The sequence below is a fragment of the Juglans microcarpa x Juglans regia genome, chromosome 4S, assembly GCF_004785595.1.
Source record: "Juglans microcarpa x Juglans regia isolate MS1-56 chromosome 4S, Jm3101_v1.0, whole genome shotgun sequence".
Lineage (NCBI taxonomy): Eukaryota > Viridiplantae > Streptophyta > Magnoliopsida > Fagales > Juglandaceae > Juglans > Juglans microcarpa x Juglans regia.
In genome coordinates, this window is record NC_054601.1 from 4,581,110 (window position 1) to 4,608,208 (window position 27,099).

At 38.4% G+C, this 27,099-nt stretch overlaps 2 protein-coding genes across 2 annotated transcripts; one reads left to right on the forward strand and one right to left on the reverse strand.

The window, feature by feature from the left end:
• Positions 1-7,241: 7,241 nt before the first annotated feature.
• On the reverse strand, positions 7,242-25,378 carry LOC121262734 (60S ribosomal protein L37a-2-like). Its single transcript, XM_041165323.1, has 5 exons — positions 25,099-25,378; positions 21,093-21,115; positions 20,815-20,839; positions 17,756-17,788; positions 7,242-7,365 (listed from the first exon to the last, which is right to left on the reverse strand). The coding sequence occupies exons 1-5, from the start codon at positions 25,305-25,307 to the stop codon at positions 7,242-7,244; spliced, it is 414 nt and encodes a 137-aa protein (XP_041021257.1). The 5' UTR covers positions 25,308-25,378.
• On the forward strand, positions 22,234-23,966 carry LOC121263013 (transcription factor MYB93-like). The gene is made up of 3 exons (XM_041165771.1): positions 22,234-22,471; positions 22,582-22,711; positions 22,822-23,966. Exons 1-3 carry the CDS (start codon positions 22,339-22,341, stop codon positions 23,630-23,632), a joined length of 1,074 nt encoding a protein of 357 aa, XP_041021705.1. The 5' UTR covers positions 22,234-22,338; the 3' UTR covers positions 23,633-23,966.
• Positions 25,379-27,099: the final 1,721 nt, after the last annotated feature.

The following is a 27,099-nucleotide window of genomic DNA, read 5'->3' on the forward strand; positions in this document are numbered from 1 at the left end:
AAAAATATATTTAAATCACGAAAGTTCTTTAAGGAAAATACTTACAGTGCAATATAACAATTTCCGAAGGATCACGAAGTTGAAAAATGCGACGTTTGAGCAACACCACAGTGTAAAATACACTGTGGCCGTGGGTCACAAATACCAACTTTCAAACGGAGGCAAACGAAGACCCAAAATTGATAGGGTAGGGCCTAGGGAGGTCGGTGAAGCCAATGGTGGTGGTGGTTTGCCGTGGGTGGCGGCGAAATGGACGGTAGAAGACCAAAATGCCCAAATCAGAAATGTAGATGGTGGAGCTTCACCGGTGACGGATCGGAGGTGGGGTTGGGTCCAATGGGTTGCTAAGAGGTCGGGGATGAAGTGGTAGGAATATGGTGGCCGGAGGTGGCGCGACGGCGGCGCTGGAACGAAAGGTGGCCGCGGCTTTAAAGGGCTACTGGTGGTTAACGGCGGCGCGAATGGAGGTGAGGTTGGTGGGGTGAGGTCGTCGGCGGCAGGGGAACACAATAGGGTGGGCGGTGAAGGCCACCGCTGGCTCACGGCGGCGCTGGCGTGAAAGTGGCCTGCGGCTTCGTGGGGTGCGTGTGGGCTACCGGCGGCGAGGTAGGGGCTGAGATTTGGGGGGTGAGGTCGCCGGAGGGAGGGGGAGCTGGTCGACCTGGCGGTGTCGCACACGGCGGCGCGACGGCGGCGGGCTAGGTGAAGGTGACGGACGGAAGAGAGAGGGAGAGAGCTGGTTCGCGCGCACGGGGGAGGGGGAAAAATAAAGAAGAAAAAGAAAAGAAAGAAAAGAAAAGGAAGGAAAGAAAAATGGAGGGAAAAGAAATGAGGTCCAATCCTCATAACTTGGGTCACAAAAATGATCCAACGGAAACGATTTTAAAACCACAAGTTAAATAAAATAATTTAAACGTAATGGTAAAGTCAAATTGAAATAATTAAATCCCACGGTAATTAATTTAAATATTAAAAGCAATTTAAATGCATAACAAAAAATAAATATTTGGAAAGCACATAACAATAATTTTCACCAAATTAAAATCATAGAAATAAACTCACTAAAAATCCAACCAATTTTAAAATAAGAGGATAAATTTTTGAACAATAAAAAATAATCATTCAGTAAAAATACACTAAAATACGGGGTGTTACATCCTCCCCCCTTAAAATAAAATTTCGTCCTCGAAATTTGTATGGCCAAACATCACTCTAAAGCAGAATACCCAATACAACCAGAACACTCTTAAGAAAATCACACAACCTCCAACACCCAACGGGCATGGGTACAGCTTGCATAACTTTCCAAAACCCAAGAATAAACCACACATGGCATCCATTACGAAAGGTAAGATTAGACCTATACCTGCCATAACTCCAGCGTCCTGAGTCCCTGGAATCTCGTCGCCAGCACTACCAGGAGTCATCGCATACACCCGAGCCTGAACTAGTTGCCTCTGATTAGTCCTACCACCGCGATGACCACCCTGATTTCCTTGGGTCCAATTAGGGCACTCACGAGCAAAGTGCCCTGTCTGACCACACTCAAAGCACTGGTTCCAACCCTGACGACACTCGCCCTCGTGGGCTCTATTACATCTACCACAAACTGGAGCTCGGCCCCCAATACGTATACCGGAAGCTGCCTGCGCTTTGGCCCCGATCCTTTGCACAAACTTCTGTGGCGACCCGGAGCTGCTCCCTTCACCATCAACGTTTAGTCGCTTTTTACCCGGAGGGGAACCTACCACAGCACCTCGCTCTCGCTCAGCAATTGAGGCCCCATTGACCAACCTCTGAAAGTTCTGGATTTCCAGGCATGCGACCTGCCTGCGGATTTGAGGGCGCAACCCTTCTTGGAAACGTTCAGCCCGCATCTCTTCAGTAGCAATGAGGTGAGGAGAGAACCGTCCAAGCTCCATAAATTTCCTTGCATACTGCTCGACAGTCATGTCTCCTTGAACCAAATTATTGAAATCCCGAGCCATTTGCCGTCTCACCGAAACAGGAAAGAATCGATCATCAAATTCTTTCTTAAAATGCTGCCAAGACATAGCAGCCAAGGATCCCAACTCCATCTCTAAGAGTGACCGCTTGGTCTCCCACCAATTCGCCGCTTTACCTTGCAGCATATAGCTCCCATATAATACCCTCTGGGCCTCAGTGCATCCACAGACTTCAAACGTTCTTTCCAGATCTTGAATCCACCTTCTAGCCCGTAATGGATCCTCTTCACCAGAAAAAGCAGGGGTCCTATGCGCTAAGAAGCGCTCATAGGTGCACCCGGCCTGCATCGCCCTGTACTGCTCTCCTTGCTGTGGACGAAAATTCTGCTGAAGAAACTCCGTCATCCTATTCAACGCCCATGCCATGGCATAATTTCCATCACCCCTCGGTAATTCATCCTCAGGCTCATTACCTGGTCTTCTTGGTCGTACCATTTTCCTGCCATAGCGTAACCCTTAACCCCACTATCAGCTTAAAACAAACTAAAAATATAATTATAGTAAAATAAATTAAAATACAACAATATCACATAAAATAAAATAAACTAAAACCAACAAAATAAAATATCATAAGACAAAAGGAATAAAACAAATGAAATAGTACACAAAAAATAATTGAAACAAGTAAAATTGCCTGAAATATAATAAAATAACTAAATAAACTAAAATAACAAAAATAAGATAATTAAACAAACAATTAACGTACAATAAAATAAATAAATAAAATTAAAATAATATACTCCTAACAAAATAATTTCAAATCAAAATTTTAAAATTTTCTGGTACTACACCTATGGGACATGTGGTTTTACCCAGAGCCGAACTGCTCTGATACCACCTGTGACGCCCCGACTCCCACGTACAAAAACAAGAGAATCGTGACGTCAGGATGGTGACAACACGGTCACGCATCCCAACGAAATGTGCTCAAGTGTGTGTGCAACATGCAAAGGTGCACAATAAAAGTCACAGCGGATAATATAAATAAGTCAACTAAGTACCAGAAATTTAAATACAAATATTCAACACAATTTATCTTTAAAAATATACAGTCATCCCAAATATAATACAAAAGGTAAATACATAAATTGATAAAAACATAACTCACTAAACAGGAGCAATCCCAGATCACTCCTCCAACGGAGCCAAGTTAAGGCTCGTCATCATCATCTGCATCAAAATCTGCGATACCATAAAATGGTACCACAGGTAAGTATAAACCAAACAACTCTCGGGATAAAAATACATTAATGCAACCAACAATATACAAAATACATTTAGCCATAAAATACCAATTTTTTCCAGAAAAATGATTATTTCCAACACACGCCAAAAATCCCATTTTGGCCCAAAATATCCGTAAAGCATTCTCCCATAAAATGATTCACACAAACAACCCATTTATCGGACACTGTAGGCGGGAATCGCAGGCGGGACTCTACCACCGTCCCTGCTTACCACCATCCCTACCGCGTGCACCATAGGCGGGAATCACAGGCGGGACACAACCATCATCCCTGCTTACCACCATCCCTATAGTTCCTTTACACACAATGAATACTTAACAGAACACTGTAGGCGGGAATCACAGGCGGGACACAACCACCATCCCTGCTTACCACCATCCCTACAGTCTCTTTTCCTTTTACTCACATGAGAATCCAATTCCAATAAACACATGAACATGTATGCAATCATGTGAAAACTCAGTTTTCTTTACAAACATGATCATGCATGCAATATGCGATGTACATGAACATGCCATAACCAACAACCAACAACCACAATTCACAATGCAAACAAACACACAACTCTGTCCACAATCCATCCGACCCCCGAAACTCCTCGGACTCAGTCCGGCAAAACAAACCAATTCACAGATAATATGTGTTAGTGCAAAAATATATTTAAATCACGAAAGTTCTTTAAAGAAAATACTTACAGTGCAATATAACAATTTCCGAAGGATCACGAAGTTGAAAAAGGCGACGTTTGAGCAACACCACAGTGTAAAATACACTGTGGCCGTGGGTCACAAATACCAACTTTCAAACGGAGGCAAACGAAGACCCAAGATTGATAGGGTAGGGCCTAGGGAGGTCGGTGAAGCCAATGGTGGTGGTGGTTTGCCGTGGGTGGTGGCGAAATGGGCGGTAGAAGACCAAAATGCCCAAATCGAAAATGTAGATGGTGGAGCTTCACCGGTGACGGATCGGAGGTGGGGTTGGGTCCAATGGGTTGCTAAGAGGTTGGGGATGAAGTGGTAGGAAAATGGTGGCCGGAGGTGGCGCGACGGCGGCGCTGGAACGAAAGGTGGCCGCGGCTTTGAAGGGCTACTGGTGGTTAACGGCGGCGCGAATAGAGGTGAGGTTGGTGGGGTGAGGTCGCCGGCGGCAGGGGAACACAATGGGGTGGGCGGTGAAGGCCACCACTGGCTCACGGCGGCGCTGGCGTGAAAGTGGCCCGCGGCTTCGTGGGGTGCGTGTGGGCTACCAGTGGCGAGGTAGGGGCTGAGATTTGGGGGGTGAGGTCGCCGGAGGGAGGGGGAGCTGGTCGACCGGGCGGTGTCGCACACGGCGGCGCGACGGCGGCGGGCTAGGTGAAGGTGACGGACGGAAGAGAGAGGGAGAGAGCTGGTTCGCGCGCACGGGGGAGGGGGAAAAATAAAGAAGAAAAAGAAAAGAAAGAAAAGAAAATGAAGGAAAGAAAAATGGAGGGAAAAGAAATGAAGTCCAATCCTCATAACTTGGGTCACATAAATGATCCAACGGAAACGATTTTAAAACCACAAGTTAAATAAAATAATTTAAACGTAATGGTAAAGTCAAATTGAAATAATTAAATCCCACGGTAATTAATTTAAATATTAAAAGCAATTTAAATGCATAACAAAAAATAAATATTTGGAAAGCACATAACAATAATTTTCACCAAATTAAAATCATAGAAATAAACTTACTAAAAATCCAACCAATTTTAAAATAAGAGGATAAATTTTTGAACAATAAAAAATAATCATTCAGTAAAAATACACTAAAATACGGGGTGTTACAGAAAGTAAGTGAAAAGTAATAATAAAGTAAAGAATAGTAGTGAGAGTATCTCAAGTACTCTCACTACCCAAACACACCCTAGTTGCGTTTAGATAATAAGGTATAGGTGGTCCCCCACGGAGAGGGGCCACCCTGCCCTGTATGGGCAGGGGTGGGGAATTTTTTTTCGTACCCTGCTCCAGTCCATGCGGGGGCGGGGTATCCCGTCCGCTTGCCGGGGTGCAGGGATGAACCTCCATCCGTCCACACCCCCCCCCCCCCCCCCCCCCACACCCACGCTCTACTATGCCTTCGGCCTAGCTCAGTTATCTATACCCTAAATAGCCCAAAATCTATTTTTAGGTCCAAAATTTAACTAAGAAAACAAATATATTTGAAAATTGAATATATATATATATATAGCTATTAACTATATACTAAGTTTCAACTATTAACTAATTAAGTAATAATCATCACTAAGACACTAAACTATTACAATTTACAATTATACAAATTAAGAAAACTAATAAACTATTACAATATTACAAACTCCTTTAAAAATATTAAATATTACAAATTGTACTATTAACTATTGTAGCAACATTACACTTAATTGTAAATTAACAAAATCATAACTTTTCAATATGATTAATTTGGGGTGGCGCTGTGGTGATGAGTTCACTGAGTGGTGAGTTGTGTCGACTGCTGTAAGACTGAAAATCAAGATCATAAAAGTTAATAATTTATAAAATCTAAAATATTAATAAGTTAAAAACAAAGCAAATTAGAATTATAAAGTTATAAAATGAAACAAAATATTAAAATACAAAATATTAAAAGTGCTAACCAAAATGAGATTAGAATTGGACCATTGGAATTTGAGATGAAAATGAGGTAGATGAGCATAGATCGGTCATTAGGATTCAGTATATGTATATTGAGAATATAAAAATTAAAAAACATACAAGCAAAATAATTATATACTAAAATATGATATAAAATTATAAATGTAAAAAATAAATAAGAGACAAATTGTGCAAACTATGGCAATAGTGGGTCCAATATAAAGTTATACTGCATCGGAGGTAGCCGTAGACGCCGTCTCACGTATCACTATAACAATTAAATTTGAAATGAAATTAATGAATATTAATTAAATAAAAATTAATTAATTAATAAAAAATTAGAAAATGAAATTAAAATAAATATCAAATCCAAGCCGATCAACACCCTCCTCCTCGACGTCGGCCTCCTCATACTCAAGAACATCCGAAACATGAATTGGAATTTTCTTGATCCAATTATGCATGCAAATCAAAGTCTCCACAGTGGTAGGAGCTAATGAACTCTAAAATGAATTCAATACACGTCTTCCGGTACTAAAGGCTGACTCTTAGGCTACGGTGCTAATAAGGATGGCTAAAAGACTGCGAGCTATCTCACCAAAGATGAGATACTTCATAGCATTCACCTTCCACCAACTTAATATATCGAAGTCTCGTAAAAATGGTAGAAGCTTCGCTGCTAAGTATTTGTCTATCTCTGACTAGCCTCTACAGAACTCTGGATGAAGGGGCCTACTTAAACCTCTCACCCCAGTCCAATCTAAGTTTTTTTCCCAACCTCGACTTCTGAAACCTATGAAGGGAGGGGGTGGGTGTCGGTGCTGCAATATTACCAACCCTCAGGACATTAAATTCATCAAATAATCTAGTAAGGGTTTCCCAAACCCTTGCTGCAATAAGTTCTGCCCATGCTTGCCGGTATGCAAGACCCAACCCGAATACCATGCCATCTATCTTAAACCTCGGATTAAGGACGACAACTACATATAACAAAAAATTAGCCATAGTAAAATCTGTCAATACTTGTCGTACTTTGACCTCATAATCAATGTCATCTCCCGTAGCCTAATGTGACCACAAGCGACAATGTCATCTAATTTTTCTTTTACTCTATATATTTGCTTATAGAATTAATAGGATATATGGTACAAAGTTCCATATATCGTTGTGGTGACCTCATAAAAAAACCTAAAAAAATTTACAAAAATAGATATAATTTTTCAATCATCATCTACGGATTTCCCCAATCTCTCGTGATCATCAAAATATTTAACATATTAGATGTCTTCATCACCAAATAATGCAAATACCAGCTTATATTCTTGTGCTGCCTCCAACATAAAAAATGTTGAGTTCCATCATGTAGGCATATCAGTACAAAGATCCTTATTGGATGTTTGGCCCACAGACCTCGAATGAGAAGATTTCACCCATCTCACAGCAGTCCTGACCCGAGCAATTGAGTCATGAAGATCCCTTAAACTATCAGTGACAATAAGATTCAGAATATGTGCCGCACATCTCACATGCATATACTCACCACCCAAGATTGTCTTATTTGCTTCTCTAAGATATGTCTTCAAATGTCCTAATGCGATATCGTTAGACGAGCTATTATCAACTTTAATTGTAACAACTCGGGTCAACCTCACTCCTTTATTGCGGCCTCCAAAACCTTCCCAATTGTCTCACCCTTGTAATCGATGATTTGACAAAATTTTATAATTTTCTTATACAATGTCCAATGATAATCAACAAAATGCACATTGAAAAACATATAATTAAAATTTTGGACTGATGTCTAAGTATCAGTGATAAAGCAAACAAATTGACCCTACCAATTCACTCCTCAACTTCTATTTTTCAGACTAAAAATATTTTTTTACATTATTTGCCACCGTGTGACAAGAATAAATATTAAACGTTGGTTCCAATTAACGAGAATACACTTGGAACCATTTCCCACCAATAACTTGAAAATGTAACTCGTCCATGATGATCATACGAGTTAGGTTAGGTGTATTTTATACTCATCGGGATCATACTTAGTATACCCCCTCAAAGCTGCAACCCCACTAGTCTCATCCGTCATTTTTTGAAGTCTAATTTTTAGCCTAAATTGGCTCTTCTCTTGTAATGATTTTAATATTGGATTTTTTTTACATTGTTATTCTAAGTGCACATTTAATTCTGATGTGCCATGTTTTCTACAGTGGCATCCATAAATTTTTTTACAATGATTACATTTGGTTTGGGGGTTATTGGGGTCACCACCTTCTAGTTTGGTGAAATGAGCTAAAATTATGGAAGCAAATTTCTTGCTTGGCTTGGGGGTGAGGCAAGGTGCCGTAGGGGTAAGTGTTGGGCCAGTAGTAGGGGTAGGAGTAGAAGCAGGAGTAGGGGCAGGTGTAGGGGTAGGGGTAGGGGTACTCTGAGCATGAAAATTAGAGCTCACACTAGAATTTGCTGGCATATCTATGAACTCAAGCAAACAAAAAATTTGAAATTATAGCAAACATAGCAACATGCCAAACAATTAACACCCAAGCATTAACATATATATTAGAAGTTGGAAGATCAAACATCAATAATCAAATGTCAAACATAAAAAAATGAAATACCTAAATTAAAAAGAGATCAAGACGGAGCATCAATGTGTATGGAAGAAATAAAACAACTTTCGAATTGGATGAGTATCAAAAAATAGAAGATCATTATGAATACTAGTATATTGAGTGTATTCATAAATTAAATAATAAATAGATTTTTTTTCTAAATATATATATATCATTTATTTATTGATATTTGCACAATACTGTCAACTTTGAGGTAAGCATTTCTCAATATATTATTACCAAGAGATAATGAATATCCAGTAAGTGAGTTTAGGACATGATCATGACCAAACGACATCAAAGAGATATATATGAAAAAACTCTTTTGACTTTTCTAGTTGTCATTGATTTTAAAACAACTTTGCTTTCTGTGTTGGTAAAGTTTATTGATCTTCTCCATAATAATGTGAAAGATCTAAATTTGAATAATAATCACTCTCCAAACAATTAATTATTTGTCAAATGAAAGTTTGAAAACCATGAATCAAACAACATATCAAACAGATTGGCGATCATGTTGAGCTACCTAAAATACGATACAAACAGATTGGTGTTCAAAATTTTGTAGCTAACTAAGAAAATAAAACTAATTAATAGCGTGAAGGGTTTAAGTTGAACTCAAAGGATGTTATTTCATTATAACAAAGAGAAAATCAGTCAGATTATGAGGACAGTATACCTCCAAAATTAATTTAGGGTGAATCGAAATTCTAAATTAATTTAGGGTATTTTGAAACACACATTACATAATACAAAAAAAAAATAAAAAATAAAAAACACATGAACAGATTCACACATGACTACACAGTACACATCGTTCATCAATTATTCAAACTACATGCACAATCAAGTCTCCACAACACACAATTCACAAAATCTCATCCTCTATCTCCTATTGAACCCTATCATTCCTCCAATCTTCATTCAATAAATCATAAATTACAAGAAATTAAAGTAGATTTAGGATTTCTTACCTTCGACGACAGAGATAAAGACAAAGTCATGAAAGGCTACGGTGATGGAGATGCAGATTGCAGAAGGTAAGAGAGAGAGAGAGAGAGAGAGAGAGAGATTCTGGGTAGTGTAAGCTCGTGGGAGGATCTAAACAAATAATGAAACGATGCCCTTTTTCCATTGACGAAACAACGTCGTTTCCTTATTTGTTATTAAGTAAAAAAAAAAAAAACTCATGCATGAAATGACGTTGTTTCATGCATGTGTTATTTATATATATATATATATATACTTATATATAATTATATATATTTAAGCGAAGCGGGGAGGGGCAGGGCGGGGGTCACCCTTATCCCGCCCCGCCTTGGGGGCCAGATGCGGGCAGGGCCACCCTCCCTTTGCATCTAATGGACGGGATACTCCACCTAGCCACAAGGGGGCGGAGTGGAAGCAGGGCAGGGTCCCGCTGCTCACCCCTATAATAAGGTGAAAAAGTAATAAAATATAATTATGAAAAAATAATGATAAAATATTGAATAATAATGAATACTAATAATAATAAAACAATGAATATTAGTGTAGTATTCTCAATGAAAAATGAATAATCTTATTTAAAGAAATTTATCGTTATATTTTACACATAATTTAATTTGAAAGATAAATTTTAAAATTTAAAATTTATAAATCAAATTATACTATGTAAATGGTGTAATGTGTAAAGGCCTATTCAATTTCTTGAAAATTTTGAATCATATATAATAGTTAAAAAAAATCATATTTGAAGTTTCAAGGGTTACGCACTCCTTTTAAAAAAGTGCGAACCTACTCTCATCCCATGATTTTGTCTCCTCAAAGTTATTACTAGTGCAATTGCATTTTTTTATTTTATTTTAAACATTTTTTAAACATCTTTAAATATTTTTAAAAAAATACATAACTTTACTAATAATTACTTTGTTAACCATTAAGAAAAAAAAATTAAAATACATCAACGGTAACTTTGAAGGGAAAAAAGGCAACATTTACCGAACCTATATCTAGAATTAATCTAAAAAAAAATAATGGTTGGCTTATATTTTAATCATATAGATAAGTTTGCCCATATACGCTGGTGAGTTCTGTGGGGGCTGAAAGGTCCAGACACAGTATTGGAAGTTAGCTTAGATCAAGTTGTTTAGCCCAATATGAACCTCCTTTTTTCCGGCCTTCTAGTACTAGTTCTGTTCACATTTATGGACCACTAATTGGGCCTGAGACCTGCAACGTAGAGTAGGCCCATTAGATCGTATCATCCTACAAAATAAGGTTGCTATAACTGATCAGGGACTGGATCGATGAACAATATCTTGATTTTTTCAAAAGCTGTATTAAAAATAATATATTATCAAATGAAATAAAAAATTAATTAAAAATGAAAATTAATTAGATGAAAGTTGGTGTGGAATTTTATGATTTTGAAGTCTTAAAGTGAATTGAGAAGTAGCGAATAATGTCAAAGAGATTAGGCAGGCTCTGAATTGTCCTAATTCCCCATCTAGGTTCGGTAAAGTGATGTAGAAAACAAGAAAAGCCAGACTACCAAAAATAAAATAAAATTTGAACAAATACACCAATAGATAATGTATTGTTCATTATCTTAGCCAGCAGAATTCCTTCCTTTATTGATCAGCTAGGGATCTTGGGCCTTGGCTTCAACTTGTTTGAATTTGTTGATTGACTTGGAGAGAATAGGATTGAAAAATAAAATTAATTAATTATAAGTTAACTTTAATTGTGAGCTAATTACTATTAATTTGGTGCATTTTGGACGACAATGGTGTTTCGACCAACACGGCAACACGCATGCCTTTTTGTCTTAATTAATTAGCTCAATTGAATGTTTTTTCTAAAAAAATTCAACGAGGCCATGCCTGCAGCCATGTAATTTATATTTATGTAACCATGATTTTCATGTAAACTGGATTGTACATATATAGATGTTGTCAATGGACCGGGTACTACCACGTACTAGCGTCATGTGCAAACGCATGTGAAGTGTTTATAATGTTGGTGCGCATCTCAATGTTTATGTACTACTAGTTAAGGAAAGGAGCAGCTGCTGCTGCTGTATTAATGTTGTTTTAGTAGCATGCATGCTGCAGCTAGCATGCTTATAGCATGGCGCCCCAAGATCAGGCGTGTGTGATTATAATGTAAGAATTATAATCATGTGGGATTTGCAGGAGTGGGAATATTGGATAGTACTAGTACTGCTACTTGATCGTGGAAGTTTTGTTTTACTTGCATGATGTAATATTGAATATACGAGTAATGCTAAATACAAATTCTAAATATAAAAGTTTTGTGTAAGTATTTTATTAAAACGTCAGTCTCATTAAAATATTAATTTTTTTTACACTCTTTTAAGATGGGATCTATTTTTTTATAAAGGCTTTATATGAGGCTATTGTCTATTTAGAATTTGTACAAATTATTTCTGATGATATAATACATATATATATATATACGTACACGTTAGAGGCTTCTACAATTAACAAAAGTCAATATATATAACGATTTGTTGAAAGGAAACGCCAGCCAGGGAATGAGGGAAAGATAATAATGCTTCAAATTGACTATGAACACGTGATTAAACAGACTCAAAACTCATGATATTTCTCTCCAGAAACTGGCACGCATTAATGGATCATGGTATTCAACCTGAATGTTGACTGCTGTAGCTGAGCAACAATATGAATCTATACAGAACATATATATATATATATATATTGCGAGAAAACAATTATATAGTATAATATAATTGCTAATTATCTCTGCATGCGCAGCCCGTGACATGATATTGTCACTGCTGAGTGCTGACCAAGGGCAGCTAAAAATTACCTGCGGCTAGCTACCTGGGATTACATTTACAATAATATATATATATATATATATGTATATATATAATAGGAAACAGTATATACATTTGGTATTCCATTAATATTTAATTTTTCCTCTCAAGTGATGCAACATGCAATAATAATGGCATTCATGTCTTGTTGGGTTCTAAACTCTCACTTTCGAATTAGGGAGAGAGCTTCGATCATAAAATGCATGCAATTTCTATTCGTAACTCAAGATCAGAATGCATTAATTAATCATGAGTTCTCTAAAAACTAAAAAATTAAAAGTAAAAAATTTGGTGTATTATCACAATGATCAAGAGTAGCTAGGTAAATTCTCTAAACCATAAAAAAAATACATGCATGCAATTTAGAACCTTTTCAGCAGACGAGTTAGGTCCATGCAGTTCGCTTCTAGTACTGATCATGAATATCTCATGGGGGGAAAAAAAAAAAAGAGGACAAATATCCAGGCACTGGAAATGTTTGAATGGAGTAAGACCGGCCTATACCGATCGATCGAGCTATCGTGGTATAACTAAAAGTCAATTATGTTATCTTGTGGTTTCAGCTTTAAACTTGCAAAGTCCTGGTTAGGTTACCCATGATGAAGAGGCACTTACACAAGTTACTCTGATCGCAAAGGACCCTATTCCCTATCAAATATGAATATTAATCCACACACTCATGCATACACACACAGACACACACAGAGTACCATATACACATACATGCAGCATGCATGCATATATATACTTACCATCTCAGACCCATGCATATATGTGCAATATCATTCATTAACAAGTCATGCAAGCTCTTCAATCTACAATATCTAAATCTCTGACGTCCTATCTAATTAGGCCTTTCTGAGTTACTTGGTGAGACATGATGCAGAAGAACTATGTACAACGAGGTTCTAAATTACGTGTCTGGTCACCTAAAAGTCAACAGTCAAAATAATAATATAATAATGATAATAATTAAAAACTCAAGTTTGAATTCTACTCGATCATGTCAAAAACTTTAATTCGAACTATATATATATATACATGCATGCGATGATGCATGCATGGCGTTTTGTGTAAAAAATATCTGTACTATATGTGTGCATGGAGATCACAAAACAGACATGATCATAAACATGGCGCGGTTAGGCGAACGATGGAGTAGATGGCCATAAAGTCTGGGTTTTAGATGAATTGGGTGGAAACCTATTGAAGCAAGCAAATCAGTTGTTTAGCTGACGCCACAAACAATGATTATATATTTTAGAATAATTACAAACACTAGATGAATTTGTCTGACATCAGATATCAGACTCCTTTATTGAAATGCATGATACAAGTCCATCAGACAAGGAACCTTGGCTGAAGGACAAAACTCTGATCTCCGCGAGTGTATTTGTGAATTGTGCGTGATTGAGTATGGCTCTGTGATCGACAGAGAGAGAAAAAAAGAAAGAAACGCTTATAAAAATGGCCAGCTTCTTGGCTCGGTTCTCAGCTTTCTGTTGACAATTGACACTCGTGAAACTAGACTATCAAGGTTGATTACTATTAAATCAGAAATTAGGTTTGAAACTTGCCCCGTTGTGAAGAAAGTTAATTAAGACCAGTTGAAACAACTCACTTACCCACAATCCATATGGCTAGCTGCCATTTATGTAATGATCATAGAAATGAACAAAATCTTTATTAATTAGGTGTTCCAGAATCTGGGTTCTCAATTCTGAGAACCTTGATCACCGGTTGCAGTATTACTTGGTAATTACGCAATCTGGCCTGCTTTAAATACACTGCCTTTTGCTATATATATATATATATATATGGGATATTAATTATTAACCTTTATATTACGTATAACTTAATTAATTAGTCTTAAAATAATTACGTACCATGACTGCATGGAGAAATTTTGTATAAGAACAAGGAGAATGAGGACAAGACACCAAAGAATTCCATTGAAGCATTCTCAAGCGTGTACGTACAGATCAATGCAGTACTCTTATATTTATATTAAGGACGTTACAAATTATGGTGTCGCTTAGACCGGGCGTCGATCTGCTACACCAACTTCCGCTAGCTAAATGGTCTACCCTCTGGCCTCTGGGTCAAATAAATCACATCCTCCTCTGTCGTCTCTTTCTAAAGAAAAATAAGAAATATTCTTAAATATATATATCTGCTAGCAGCATTCCTTTTCTTTTCTTTCTATGTTCATTTCTTCACGTTTTCTTGTTTGCATGTTTTTTTATATCAACCTCATGCTTTGATCTAATTTATAAATTAGTAGCGAGCATGCATGCATGCGCACATCATCATGTACTGCTTAAGCTGCATGATTTTCAGCACCATGTTAGCAATAGGAGGTGCCAGCAGGCAGGTTCTGGCTGGCGGCCTCGACGAACATGACCAATCATGTATAAGTGCTAGTTTGGGCCGTACGCTTCAAATTATATATAATTAGGGTCCAAATTAACGTGGTCGACGTTTCAACGTCCTTGGATAGAAGTATATATGGCCGTACGTCTTGTCTGCTGATCATATGGCTGGGGAAATGATTTTGTTATTACCAATTAGAAACCCCATAAAATTAACTTTTATATATCGTAAATGATGTGAAACTTTTACATGAGTCAAGACAAAGTACTTGAAGCTAGATAGCAAATGCCTAATTTGTCACATCATTTTGTAGAATACTTCGTTCAACTTTGTAATTAAAGAATTATACCAAGCTGTATCCAATGTCAAACGCTTAGACTGTTGGTTTTACTTTCTTGTAAAAATGGATCTAAAATTCAACTTTCTTTTTCTTTTTTTCTTTCTTTTTCCTTTTTCTAATTAGGCGCGACTCGGACTCATCAAGGATTTATCATTTTTTATACATTATTATAGTTTTCATCGTGACTTTCTTCCATGCAGTTGGATACTTATTCTTAATGAAAATGAAAATTAATCACATAAAGATTACTGTGTGGAACGCGGTTCACATCCAGTGTCAGATCATATATGAAGAAGATTGACGAAGATCAGTTGGGCCCAGTAGTACTACTACTACCCAGCACATGATAGAGTAGAAAATGATAAGACGCAATATTCTTTTATATAATTATTTTATAGTATTGTTTTAATTAAATGATATTTTTGTAATAAGAGTATAAGTACTATTATTTTACAAAATAATCATCCATTTAAAACGGAGTTGTAAGAAAAATTGTTGGGAATAAGTGTAGCTAGGACTAACGCGAAGTATAGTAGCGGAACTAAAACGAAAGAAATTGATGACAATCACACAGAATGAACACCAAGAATTAAGTGGTTCGACTCAAAACGAGTCTACGTCCACTGGTGGGGTCGGTATCGAAGATTTCACTATCAACAGAGATGGAGTACAAATCAATACAACAAAACTTCACAAGGAAGTTATCTCTAAAAAAAAAACTCTCTCTAGACTTCTCTCTCAAGAAAACACTAAAACAAATAACAAATGAATTCTGAAGTCTTAGGACAAGAGAGAGGCGCCGTTTGATATTTATAAGAAAAGTGAGAATTCACTTTTGTGAACATTGGCTCGAGCGAACGTCGAGCGAGTGTCGAGCGAACGTAGATATTCTGCACTTCGCTCAAGCCAACAGTTGTGCGAGAGTCGAGCGAAACTCTCTGCTTGAACTTGCTCGAGCTGGGTGTCGAGCGAGTGTCGAGCGAAGCTCTCTGACTTGGATATTGCTCGAGTTGAATGTCGAGCGATACTTGAGCGAAGCTCTCTGTCTGAATTCGCTCGAGCTGAATGTCGAGCGAATGTCGAGCGAAGCTCTCTGTCTGAATTCGCTCGAGCTGAATGTCGAGCGAATGTTGAGCGAAGCTCTCTGTCTGACTTCGCTCGAGCTGAGTGAACCTTCGCTCGAGCGAACCTACGACACTTGCACTGTTCATTCAGAATTCAAGCCACCTCATAACAAATCTCCACCTTGGCTTGAACTCTGCCAAAACACAAAAAACCTCCGACCACAAAACCAATCCCCACCACCAAATCCCTTACGGGAATAACAAAATGCGAACACCAATCAAGTCCAAACAAAGTTTGAACTTGTATACTGCAACTGGCTTAGTCATCATATCTGCTGGATTCTCTGTAGTAGCAATCTTCAGAATCTGTATAGCACCCTCTATAACAATCTCTCTGAGAAAATGGTACCTGACATCAATGTGCTTCGTTCTTTCATGATACATTTGATTTTTGGTCAAATGTATTGCACTCTGACTGTCACAGAATACTGAGATCCCATCTTGTTGTAAACCCAAATCATTGACCAAGCCTTTCAACCAAATGGCCTCCTTAACAGCCTCTGCTGCTGCCATGTACTCTGCCTCGGTAGTTGATAAAGCAACAGTGGATTGCAATGTTGCTTTCCAACTGATAGCTGACCCACACAGAGTGAAAACATAACCTGTCAATGATCTTCTTTTATCTAAGTCTCCAGCATAATTTGAATCAACAAAACCAATAACTTTGGAACTGAGATCAACATCTCTATCAAATATTAACCCAAAGTTCAGGGTTCACCTTAGATACCTGAGTATCCATTTCACAGCCTGCCAATGAGTCTTACCTGGGTTAGCCATATACCTGCTAACTACGCTCACTGCCTGTGAAATGTCTGGGCGGGTGCAAACCATTGCATACATGATGCTGCCAACTGCACTTGAATAAAGAACACTAGCCATAAACTGTTCCTCTTTAGTTGTCTGAGGAGATAGGCAAGCTGAAAGCTTAAAGTGCGTAGCAAGTGGTGTACTTACTGGTTTGGAATCAAACATCCCAAATCTCTGAAGCACTTTCTCAATGTACTTTCCCTGGGACAAGTACAACTTTCCAGCTTTCCTATCTCTGAAGATTTTCATTCCCAAAATCTTCTTTGCAGCACCTAAGTCTTTCATTTCAAACTCATTTCTGAGTTGGGTCTTTAACAAACCTATGTCAAATATGCTTCTAGCAGCAATAAGCATATCATCAACATATAATAGCAAATAAATGAAAGTCTTATCAGATAATTCCTTATGATAAACACAACTATCATAGTTACTTCTCAAATAACCATGATCAATCATAAAGGAATCAAACCGCTTATACCATTGCCTTGGCGACTGCTTCAAACCATATAAAGACTTCTTCAATCTGCATACATGATCTTCCTTGTTTTCAACAATGAATCCCTCTGGCTGATGCATGTAAATGGTTTCTTCAAGTTCACCATGTAAGAACGCTGTTTTAACATCGAGTTGCTGTAGCTCTAAGTCATACAATGCTACTAAAGCTAGTAGCAATCTGATCGAACTGTGTTTCACCACTGGAGAGAAGACTTCAGTGAAGTCGATGCCTTCTCTCTGACTGAAGCCCTTAGCAACTAAGCGTGCCTTGTACCTTGCATCTGTATTACCCTGGATTTCCTCTTTTCTTTTGAAAACCCATTTGCAGCCAACAGTCTTTACCTTCTTTGGCAACAGAACCAAATCCCATGTTTGGTTTTTGTGAAGAGACTCAATCTCTTCAGTCATAGCTGCGCACCACTGTGCAGATTCTATGCTCTTGACAGCTTCTGAATAACTGGAAGGTTCCTGACCAACTATATTCTCTGCCGTAGTAAGAGCATACATAACCATATATGCATGAGCATACCTCTGAGGTGGTCTAATCTGCCTCCTCTGTCTGCCAGTTGCTATACTGTAGTCTTGCTCACCTTGTGCGCCGCTACTTGAATCGGAATCATGCTCATCTTCAATAGCATGATCTTGGGCGCCGTTGGGCAGCCCTTGTGATGCTTCCACCTGAAACTCCACCTGCTTTCTAACATCCTGTTCTTGTCCTGTAGACTCAGAATTCTCCTTCCTCGGATTAAGCATGGACTTTTCATCAAAAGTGACATCCCTACTGATTACAAACTTGGGTGATTTAGGATCAGTACACCACAACCTAAATCCCTTCACCCCACTGGCATACCCAATGAATATGCTCTTCTTTGCCCTTGGCTCAAGTTTTCCATCATTAACATGGAAATATGCAGGACAACCAAAAATTTTCAAATTTGAATAATCAGTAGGAGTATCAGACCATACATTATTCGGAGTCTTCAAACCAATCGCTGTGGCTGGAGAGCGATTGACCAAGTAACAGGCCGTGTTGATTGCTTCGGCCCAGAAATCCTTAGCCAAGCCTGCATTAGAAAGCATGCTGCGAGCTCTCTCTAAGAGGGTCCTGTTCATCCGTTCAGCTACCCCATTTTGCTGTGGAGTATGTCTAACTGTACGATGTCTGGCAATACCCTCATTTCTACAGAATTCATCAAACTCACCTCCGCAGAATTCCATACCATTGTCAGTGCGAAGTCGCTTGATTTTCTTGCCCGTCTGATTTTCAATTAAAACTTTCCACTGTTTGAAGTTGACAAATACATCACTCTTCTGCTTCAAAAAGTAGACCCAAACCTTCCGAGAGAAATCATCAATGAACGTAAGCAAGTATTGAGCTCCACCTTTTGACGGGACGGAAGATGGGCCCCAAAGATCAGAATGAATGTAGTCCACAGAACTTTTGGTTCTGTGAACCCCTGTAGAGAACTGAACCCTGCACTGTTTGCCAAACACACAGTGCTCACAGAAATCCAGTTTCCCTATCTTCTGATTACATAACGAACCCTGCTTACTCAGAATTGACATTCCCTTTTCACTCATATGACCCAAACGCATATGCCACAAACGAGTGACATCTGAATCTGGATCATCTGACACTGACACTGCAGCTGCACCTGTCACTGTAGAGCCCTGAAGGAAATAAAGACCATTTGTCTTATCTCCTTGCATCACAACCATAGAGCCCTTACTGACTCTGATAGCTCCACCTTCACCAGTGTACTTGTAGTCCAGAGAATCAAGAGTACCCAAAGAAATAAGATTCTTTTTCAACTCTGGAATATGTCGAACATTAGACAATGTCCGGACAATTCCATCAAACATCTTGATTCTGACTGAACCAATTCCAGCAATTTTACAACCCATATCATTCCCTAACAAAACAGAACCTCCGTTGACTGATTCATAGTTAGTGAACCAGTCCCTCTTGGGACACATATGGAAAGTGCAAGCTGAGTCCAAGACCCACTTGTCACTAAAGCGACTATTGGAGTCGCTTATTGCTAGAACAAGATCTAGGTCGTTAGACCTATCATCAGCAACACTAACGGCATTAGATGAACTAGTGCCGTCCTCCCTGTTTTTCAATTTTGGACACTCGTTCTTGTAGTGACCAAACTTATGGCAGTAATGACATTTGACGTTTTTCTTACTAAACGTTGTTTGTGAACTGCCCCTGGATTTCCCCTTATTCTTTTCTGAACCCCTGTCATTCGATCTACCCCTGCTTGAGGACCCCTTAACAAACAAGCCACTAGCTTGTTCATTAGTGTTCTTCACACTCAATTTATTCCTCAACTCCTTAGAATTCAAAGCAGACTTTACATCTACCAAGGAAATTATATTTCTACCATACAACATGGAATTTACAAAGTTCTCAAAAGATGTGGGTAATGAACATAAAATAATTAACGCTTGATCTTCTTCTTCAAGCTTAATATCTATGTTCCTCAGATCCATAATGATTTTATTAAATTCATCTAGGTGTTCAGAAATAAGAGTACCTTCCTTCATTTTGAGAGTGTATAACCGTTGTTTCGAATACAACCGGTTAGTGAGAGATCTCTTCATGTACAGATTCTCAAGTGCCGACCAGAGACCAGTTGCAGTCTCCTCATCAGCAACCTCTCTTAAGACTCCATCAGATAGTGACAAAAGGATAGTACTGTGTACCTTTTCTTCTTCTTCTTCTTTCGAAGGAGCCGGAGAATCTTCAGATACCGAGACTTCTAATACTTTTGACAAACCCTGTTGTCGCAGTAAAGCCTTCATCTTGATGCGCCATAGACTGAAACTGTTCTGACCGTCAAATTTCTCCACTTCGAACTTAGCCATTGCCATCCCTCCAGATCCTGAGCCAAGCTCTGATACCAGTTTGTTGGGAATAAGTGTAGCTAGGACTAACGCGAAGTATAGTAGCGGAACTAAAACGAAAGAAATTGATGACAATCACACAGAATGAACACCAAGAATTAAGTGGTTCGACTCAAAACGAGCCTACGTCCACTGGTGGGGTCGGTATCGAAGATTTCACTATCAACAGAGATGGAGTACAAATCAATACAACAAAACTTCACAAGGAAGTTATCTCTAAAAAAAAAACTCTCTCTAGACTTCTCTCTCAAGAAAACACTAAAACAAATAACAAATGAATTCTGAAGTCTTAGGACAAGAGAGAGGCGCCGTTTGATATTTATAAGAAAAGTGAGAATTCACTTTTGTGAACATTGGCTCGAGCGAACGTCGAGCGAGTGTCGAGCGAACGTAGATATTCTGCACTTCGCTCAAGCTAACAGTTGTGCGAGAGTCGAGCGAAGCTCTCTGCCTGAACTCGCTAGAGCTGGGTGTCGAGCGAGTGTCGAGCGAAGCTCTCTGACTTGGATATTGCTCGAGCTGAATGTCGAGCGATACTTGAGCGAAGCTCTCTGTCTGAATTCGCTCGAGCTGAATGTCGAGCGAATGTCGAGCGAAGCTCTCTGTCTGAATTCGCTCGAGCTGAATGTCGAGCGAATGTTGAGCGAAGCTCTCTGTCTGACTTCGCTCGAGCTGAGTGAACCTCCGCTCGAGTGAACCTACGACACTTGCACTGTTCATTCAGAATTCAAGCCACCTCATAACAAAAATTATGCCTCAATTGCCCAACGAATACGTGTATGTACATGACACACACATACACACATATAATATATATAGCAGCTTAATATCTATATATATAAGCTTAATTATATACATGCAAGTGCCTGTGTCATGAATAGAAAGCTTTGCTGGATTTCCAAACATAATAAACCAGAACACAGATCAGATTCCCTAGGGCCATATGATCCAAAATGAATGACGCAAGTCCTTTGAACTTTGAAGCAATGCAAACAATGAGTCAATGACGAAAGATCAGCTCCTTCTTGCGTGCATGGAATGGGTTCCTCCTCAGTCCTCTGTCAAGCAGGGACGACGTCGCACGCGCCTATGTAAGTACGTGCTCCGCAATCTGATAATTCGAAATTAATAATTAGGTTCTAGCCTTGCCTGCTGAAGGATGTTGCTAATTTAGTACTACTACTGCAGGAAGTAAATACGAAACAATATTAAGTTTTAGGCTAATTTAGCCGATAAGGACTGCAAGTTGTCTTCTCCTTGGGTTTATTTTATAATTTGTACGACGTATATAATTAATTCCAGGTTCTCCAGGACTAGTACGTACGTACTGATATCAAAATTAATGTTTTCATGGCACAAAGCCGCGTACTACTTTTATATGTTCATGTTGTTTACCAAATGATCATCTTCTTGGGGCCAGTGCCAAAGTTATGTTGGACTTCCTATGTATAATTTAATTTATGCTTATAAATATAATAATTAAGTTGAAATATGTTGGGATTACAAGATTGATATATATATATATATATATATATATATAAATAAGCCCACAAATTGATTTAAGAAAGATTAGCTTTCTTAATTTGACTAAATTAAACTTACTGGGTTGTCTTTGATCAATCAATGAAGGACGTACATGATACATCCGACCGCTAGGGACCTGCGTGCATGCTCAATGTGCTCATATATATCGGCAAGATGAAACACGAAAGTGAAAGGATATATTTGTCATTTCAGGGAAGATCGATGCAGGCCGATCAGACTCCCAATCTTGATCCACCAAATGAAAACGAGAGATATTATTTATTTAACTAAGATAATCAACGACCAGAATTCCTTTTAAATAGCAAGCTATAGTTTCTGTGGCCGCAAGTGAGGGGCAGCAGCTTATACCAAAATAAACGAAATAAAGGTCAAGATATATCGGCCGGGAACAGTACCACAATGGGAAGGTCTCCTTGTTGTGATGAGAATGGCCTCAAGAAAGGACCCTGGACTCCTGAAGAAGACGAAAAGCTTGTCCAGTACATCCATAAGCATGGCCATGGAAGTTGGAGAGCCCTTCCCAAGCTTGCAGGTTAGTTGTTTTTTTTTTTTTTAATTGTATTAACGTACAAATTAAACCAACGTCGATATATATCTCTCTCAAGGCCGGATTTTCTTAATTTCCTAATATTCTCATGGCAGGTCTTAACAGATGCGGCAAGAGCTGCAGGTTAAGATGGACAAATTACTTGAGGCCAGATATCAAGAGAGGGAAGTTTTCTCAAGATGAGGAGCAGACAATTCTCCATCTCCATTCCGTCCTCGGAAACAAGTAATTCTTTCCGACCATAATTTGCGCCTTCTATTCTCAACTCATGTTCCTGTACTTTTGTACGTTCATCATAACTAACTTTTATATATCTACATTAAATTGTCTGCAAGGTGGTCGGCTATTGCGACGCACCTACCAGGCCGGACCGACAATGAAATCAAGAATTTCTGGAACACACATTTAAAGAAGAAGTTGATTCAGATGGGTTTTGATCCAATGACCCACCAACCAATTAGAACTGACCTGTTTTCTAGCCTGCCTCATCTTTTAGCTCTTGCTAACTTCAGAGACCTGATCATGGACCATCACCCTATAGATGAACATGCTATGAGATTACAAACAGAAGCTGTCCAGTTGGCCAAGCTTCAATACTTACAGCATCTTCTCCAATCCGCGGCTTCGATGACAGTACCCAACTCATCTTATGGCCAAAATGGCATCACAGACATGGAGGCTGCAGTCAATCTGTTGAATTCAATTCCTTCTATCAAAGAAAACCCACTTCTAAATTCACCACAAGTAGTACTGGAGATTAACCCAGCTGCCTCATTTTCTCGGCCTGGAAATTCTACCTCTCAACCACTCCACCACCCAAGCTTATTAGCCCACCTGTCAGACCCACAAATCCCTTTCAGTCTTCAAACATCTTTCAATGGTACTGAGATGGGCCAAGGTTCTGAATTTACGTTGGTCAGCCAAGGATCAGATAACCCACCTCATGATGACCATGATCCCTCCTCATGGCCGGTTAATCTTCCCTTTACCACTTCTTCTGTGGAACTTCCAGCTTTGACCGATCATGAGTCTTCAATAAGCAATATTCCTGTTGATGCCACCAGTAGTACCCCTAGCTATGGAGGAGTTTCTTCATATTGGTCTGAACTATTTTTTGACGATCCTATCATGCATGAAATTGCCTAGATTATTTATCACTTCAGTTTTTGGGAGGTTTGGATTTGCATCACCTTAATATTTTGCATGTTTGCTAGCTGCTAGTATTATTGTTTATTCAAGCTATAGACTTAATTAATTTAATGTGTATATAGGCACACCAACCTGCTCGTACGTACGTACGTACATGAGTATACGATCCATGCATGCATGTATACTTACAGCACATATTTACAAGTACCATCTATACAGATTTTGTATAGTTATATATGATTGTATTAGCTTGATCATGACTTTGAATATATTGTTTGCTTCATCGATCCTTATATCTAACAGTACTGATCTGTCAACCTCATCCTCCAAATTAGAGTAAGTTAATTTCGTTAGAGTAAGTTAATTTCGGCCTGCTTTTCTTCCCTTTATTTCTTATCCTTTTTCTTTATCATGTTGCTATTCATGCCATTTGTTTATTTGCGAATCGTTATAATTTCTGTCTATTTCATTAGACTATATATGGGAATTAAGGATTTAATTTTGATAATATTTTCCAGGTAATAATTTAAAGATCAAAAGGTACTGGTCAAATTAAGTTAGTAATTAGTGGATGCTTTAGGAACTGAAATATAATGCTAACAAGGAAGTACTCGATCGGAGTAAAGACGAGGACTTAACGTGAGCGTATATATATGTTCAGGATGGCTATTTAACAGCAAATTAATCAGATCTATATAATTTTACTATTTCCTTTATTCTTTTCCAATATTGTAATAATTATGCATGGTAATTAATTCTAATCACCATCATCATGATAACCTGCTCCATGTTTCCGTCTTCATTCAGCGAGTCAAGAAAGGGATGAAAGGCGTCCATCCTCTCTAGTAGCATGGCTTTTAGGCCATGATGGAGCCGAATAATTGATAAATGATTCACAAACACGGTTTGGTTACACAAGATCAAACCAAACCAAACTAAACCAAACTATCTCATATAATCATTACAACTTTTTTAAACTCCCACATAAAATATAATAAATAATTCAATTTTTTCAAATCTCAAAACAAAAATTATATTATAATAATATTTTATTCAACTTTTAATAAAATATCTCATTTCATTTTATCTGAACTGCGTAACCAAACTAAAATTAAAAAAATATGGAAATTCAAGCTGAGAATATATTATATGCTTCTAATATCCCACAAATTTAAGCCAATAATAATTAACGGTACCATAAGATGTAAATTAATTATCCCTGAGTACGTACAGGAATTTCAACCACGAATTCTGACCTTCAAATTTATTCAAATGATCTATAATTAATTCCTTATAAAAGAGAAAGTTGTTAACGAAAATATCGCCTGTTGACTTGACGACGCTGGTTAATTTCTTGAGCAATTACTATTTGTAAAAGTCCGGTCAGGAACCGCGGGCCAATACGTCCCACATGGCTGGTTGTTTTTAGGGAAAAAAAAAAAGTCATTTTGAAAGATGAAAAAGTAGATGCACATCCTGCTTTCACTTTTCCATAATCCTTGCAACCACATATTCCTACAGCCTTCCTCTTCACTCCAAACTTCCTAAAGAACTCGCAGAAGTATTTACTATGTTGACTAACTTCTATTTTCTTAATCTGTTTCTTCAAACTAGCACCATCTCGAGTGCCATACTTACTAACAATACCGGCCATCTTGGTTCTCTTGGTCATTTTGGATGGATGCTTTAACCTGCTCTCATGAAGCAGATATCCCCATTAGGGAAGATGGTTGTAAATCCCTGCCACACTGAAAATTAACAGTCCATCACTAATATACTTTGATTAAACCCAAACTCCCCCAAGAAAAAAAATTTGGTCAAAATGCTCTACAGTCAAATAGTGGTTTGGGTGTTTTTCAGTCACTCGAAATGCTCTGCAGCAATGGATTTGAGTGTTTTTCAGTCACTCGAAATATTCTAAAAAATGAGTTTGAGCGACAGGGAGGTGCTCCTTTATTTCACTTTGCATAAATGCGACGCTTGGAGGGGTGCTTTGAGCATTTCCAAACCTCTTCTTCGTCCACATAAAACGTCATTTTGAAAAATACGAACAATTTACTCTTGAATTTTTTTTACTTTCTTTTGACTTTCTTCCTCCTTGGCTATGCAGTTTCTCTCTCTTCTTTGGTTACGTTTCACTCAATCTACCGATGCTCTCTCTCAATTTTATTTTTTTAATTTTTGTGAAGTGCTGACGTGGTAGCCGGTTGCTGGCGGCTCGGACAATTGTACATGGCAGAATTGTTAACAATAATTCTATGGGCAACCGGGGTGCGTCCCCGGCGCGGCCCAGCGGCTGACGTGACATGGCCTTATTTCAGCAAAAAAAAAAAAAGAAAAGAAAGAAATCGCAAGCGGGAAGACCCAAAACGCAAAATGCATAGCGCTATTATTCGTCCGTCTCTCTCCCTCGTCTTCTCCGTTTTGGATTTACAGAAGCTTCGTCCGTCTCTCTCCCTCGTCTTCTTGCCCCTCGTTGAGCCTGTAGATTCTTCTTCTTGAGCCTACTTCGTCGGTAACGACGGTCGCTTTGTGCCCGAGCTTCTTCTTCTTCCGAGTTGTAGATCCCAAGCTCCCGAAAACGTCTTCTCCTCTCATCTGGGCCTGAAGTGTCGAGCTTCATCTTCTCCCGAGAGAACAACGGTAACTTCGACCTCAGAAGGTAACTTATTATCCATCCTGAGATCTGTACCAACATCGGGTTACTGGAGACTGCGAGTTCGAGCAGATCGACTCCCACAAAAGCCGCCTACAGATCTCCGACAAATTTCAAGCTATACACAGGCAACTATTCTATCCACCATGGTCTATCTTTTTCTTTTTTGTTTTCATTATTATTCTTCATTTCCTGATCTAAAATTGTCTTTTACGTTCCGAAATTTGTTGAGCATGGTGATTTTTTTGTTTCGCTTGGTTGCTTAGAAATCTAAAAAGTGGTAGATGTAGTTGGAAGCTAACTATTGATTGTCAGTGTAGTTTGTTTTCTTTGAATTTCTCCTTTGATGTAGTTACACATTTTTATTGGCTTTAATATCACTGTCTTTCTGCATGCGTTTCTAGTTCTGTGTGGGAATGGATGTGAGTGAAACCAAAGTGCGAAACAGAGAATGAGAAAGCATTCACATTAGATTTCTTCACATCATTTCAACATGCTTGAATTATTGTTGGACATATTTTATTGTTGTTGAAAAGCAGAAAAACTGAAAAATCAATCGTAGATTAAGCAAGAGTTCTCCTATTTAGACAACTATTTGGCTGTAAATTAATTAAACAAGTGCATAATATATGATGGACAATGATGAATCTGTATGGTCATAGGCCTGCTAATAAACTGCCAATTTATGAGTTGTTTCTGTACATTCTATACTTGTATAGATGAATATCTATAGCCCATATATCTGAGCTCCCTTATTTGTATTTTTACTTTTTAGATCCAGTATTTGCTTTTAGCTCTCTCTCAGCAT

Coding starts and splice junctions, on each gene's coding strand:
- LOC121263013 (XM_041165771.1), top strand. CDS start 22,339: ATGGGAAGGTCTCCTTGTTGTGATGAGAATGGCCTCAAGAAAGGACCC. Junction 22,472..22,581: donor AGCCCTTCCCAAGCTTGCAG/GTTAGTTGTTTT, acceptor TTCTCATGGCAG/GTCTTAACAGATGCGGCAAG. Junction 22,712..22,821: donor CATTCCGTCCTCGGAAACAA/GTAATTCTTTCC, acceptor ATTGTCTGCAAG/GTGGTCGGCTATTGCGACGC.
- LOC121262734 (XM_041165323.1), bottom strand. CDS start 25,307: ATGACCAAGAGAACCAAGATGGCCGGTATTGTTAGTAAGTATGGCACT. Junction 20,840..21,092: donor GAACAGTGCAAGTGTCGTAG/GTTCACTCGAGC, acceptor GTTCAGGCAGAG/AGCTTCGCTCGACTCTCGCA. Junction 7,366..17,755: donor CAGGGTAATACAGATGCAAG/GTACAAGGCACG, acceptor TGTCACTGATAG/TTTAAGGGATCTTCATGACT.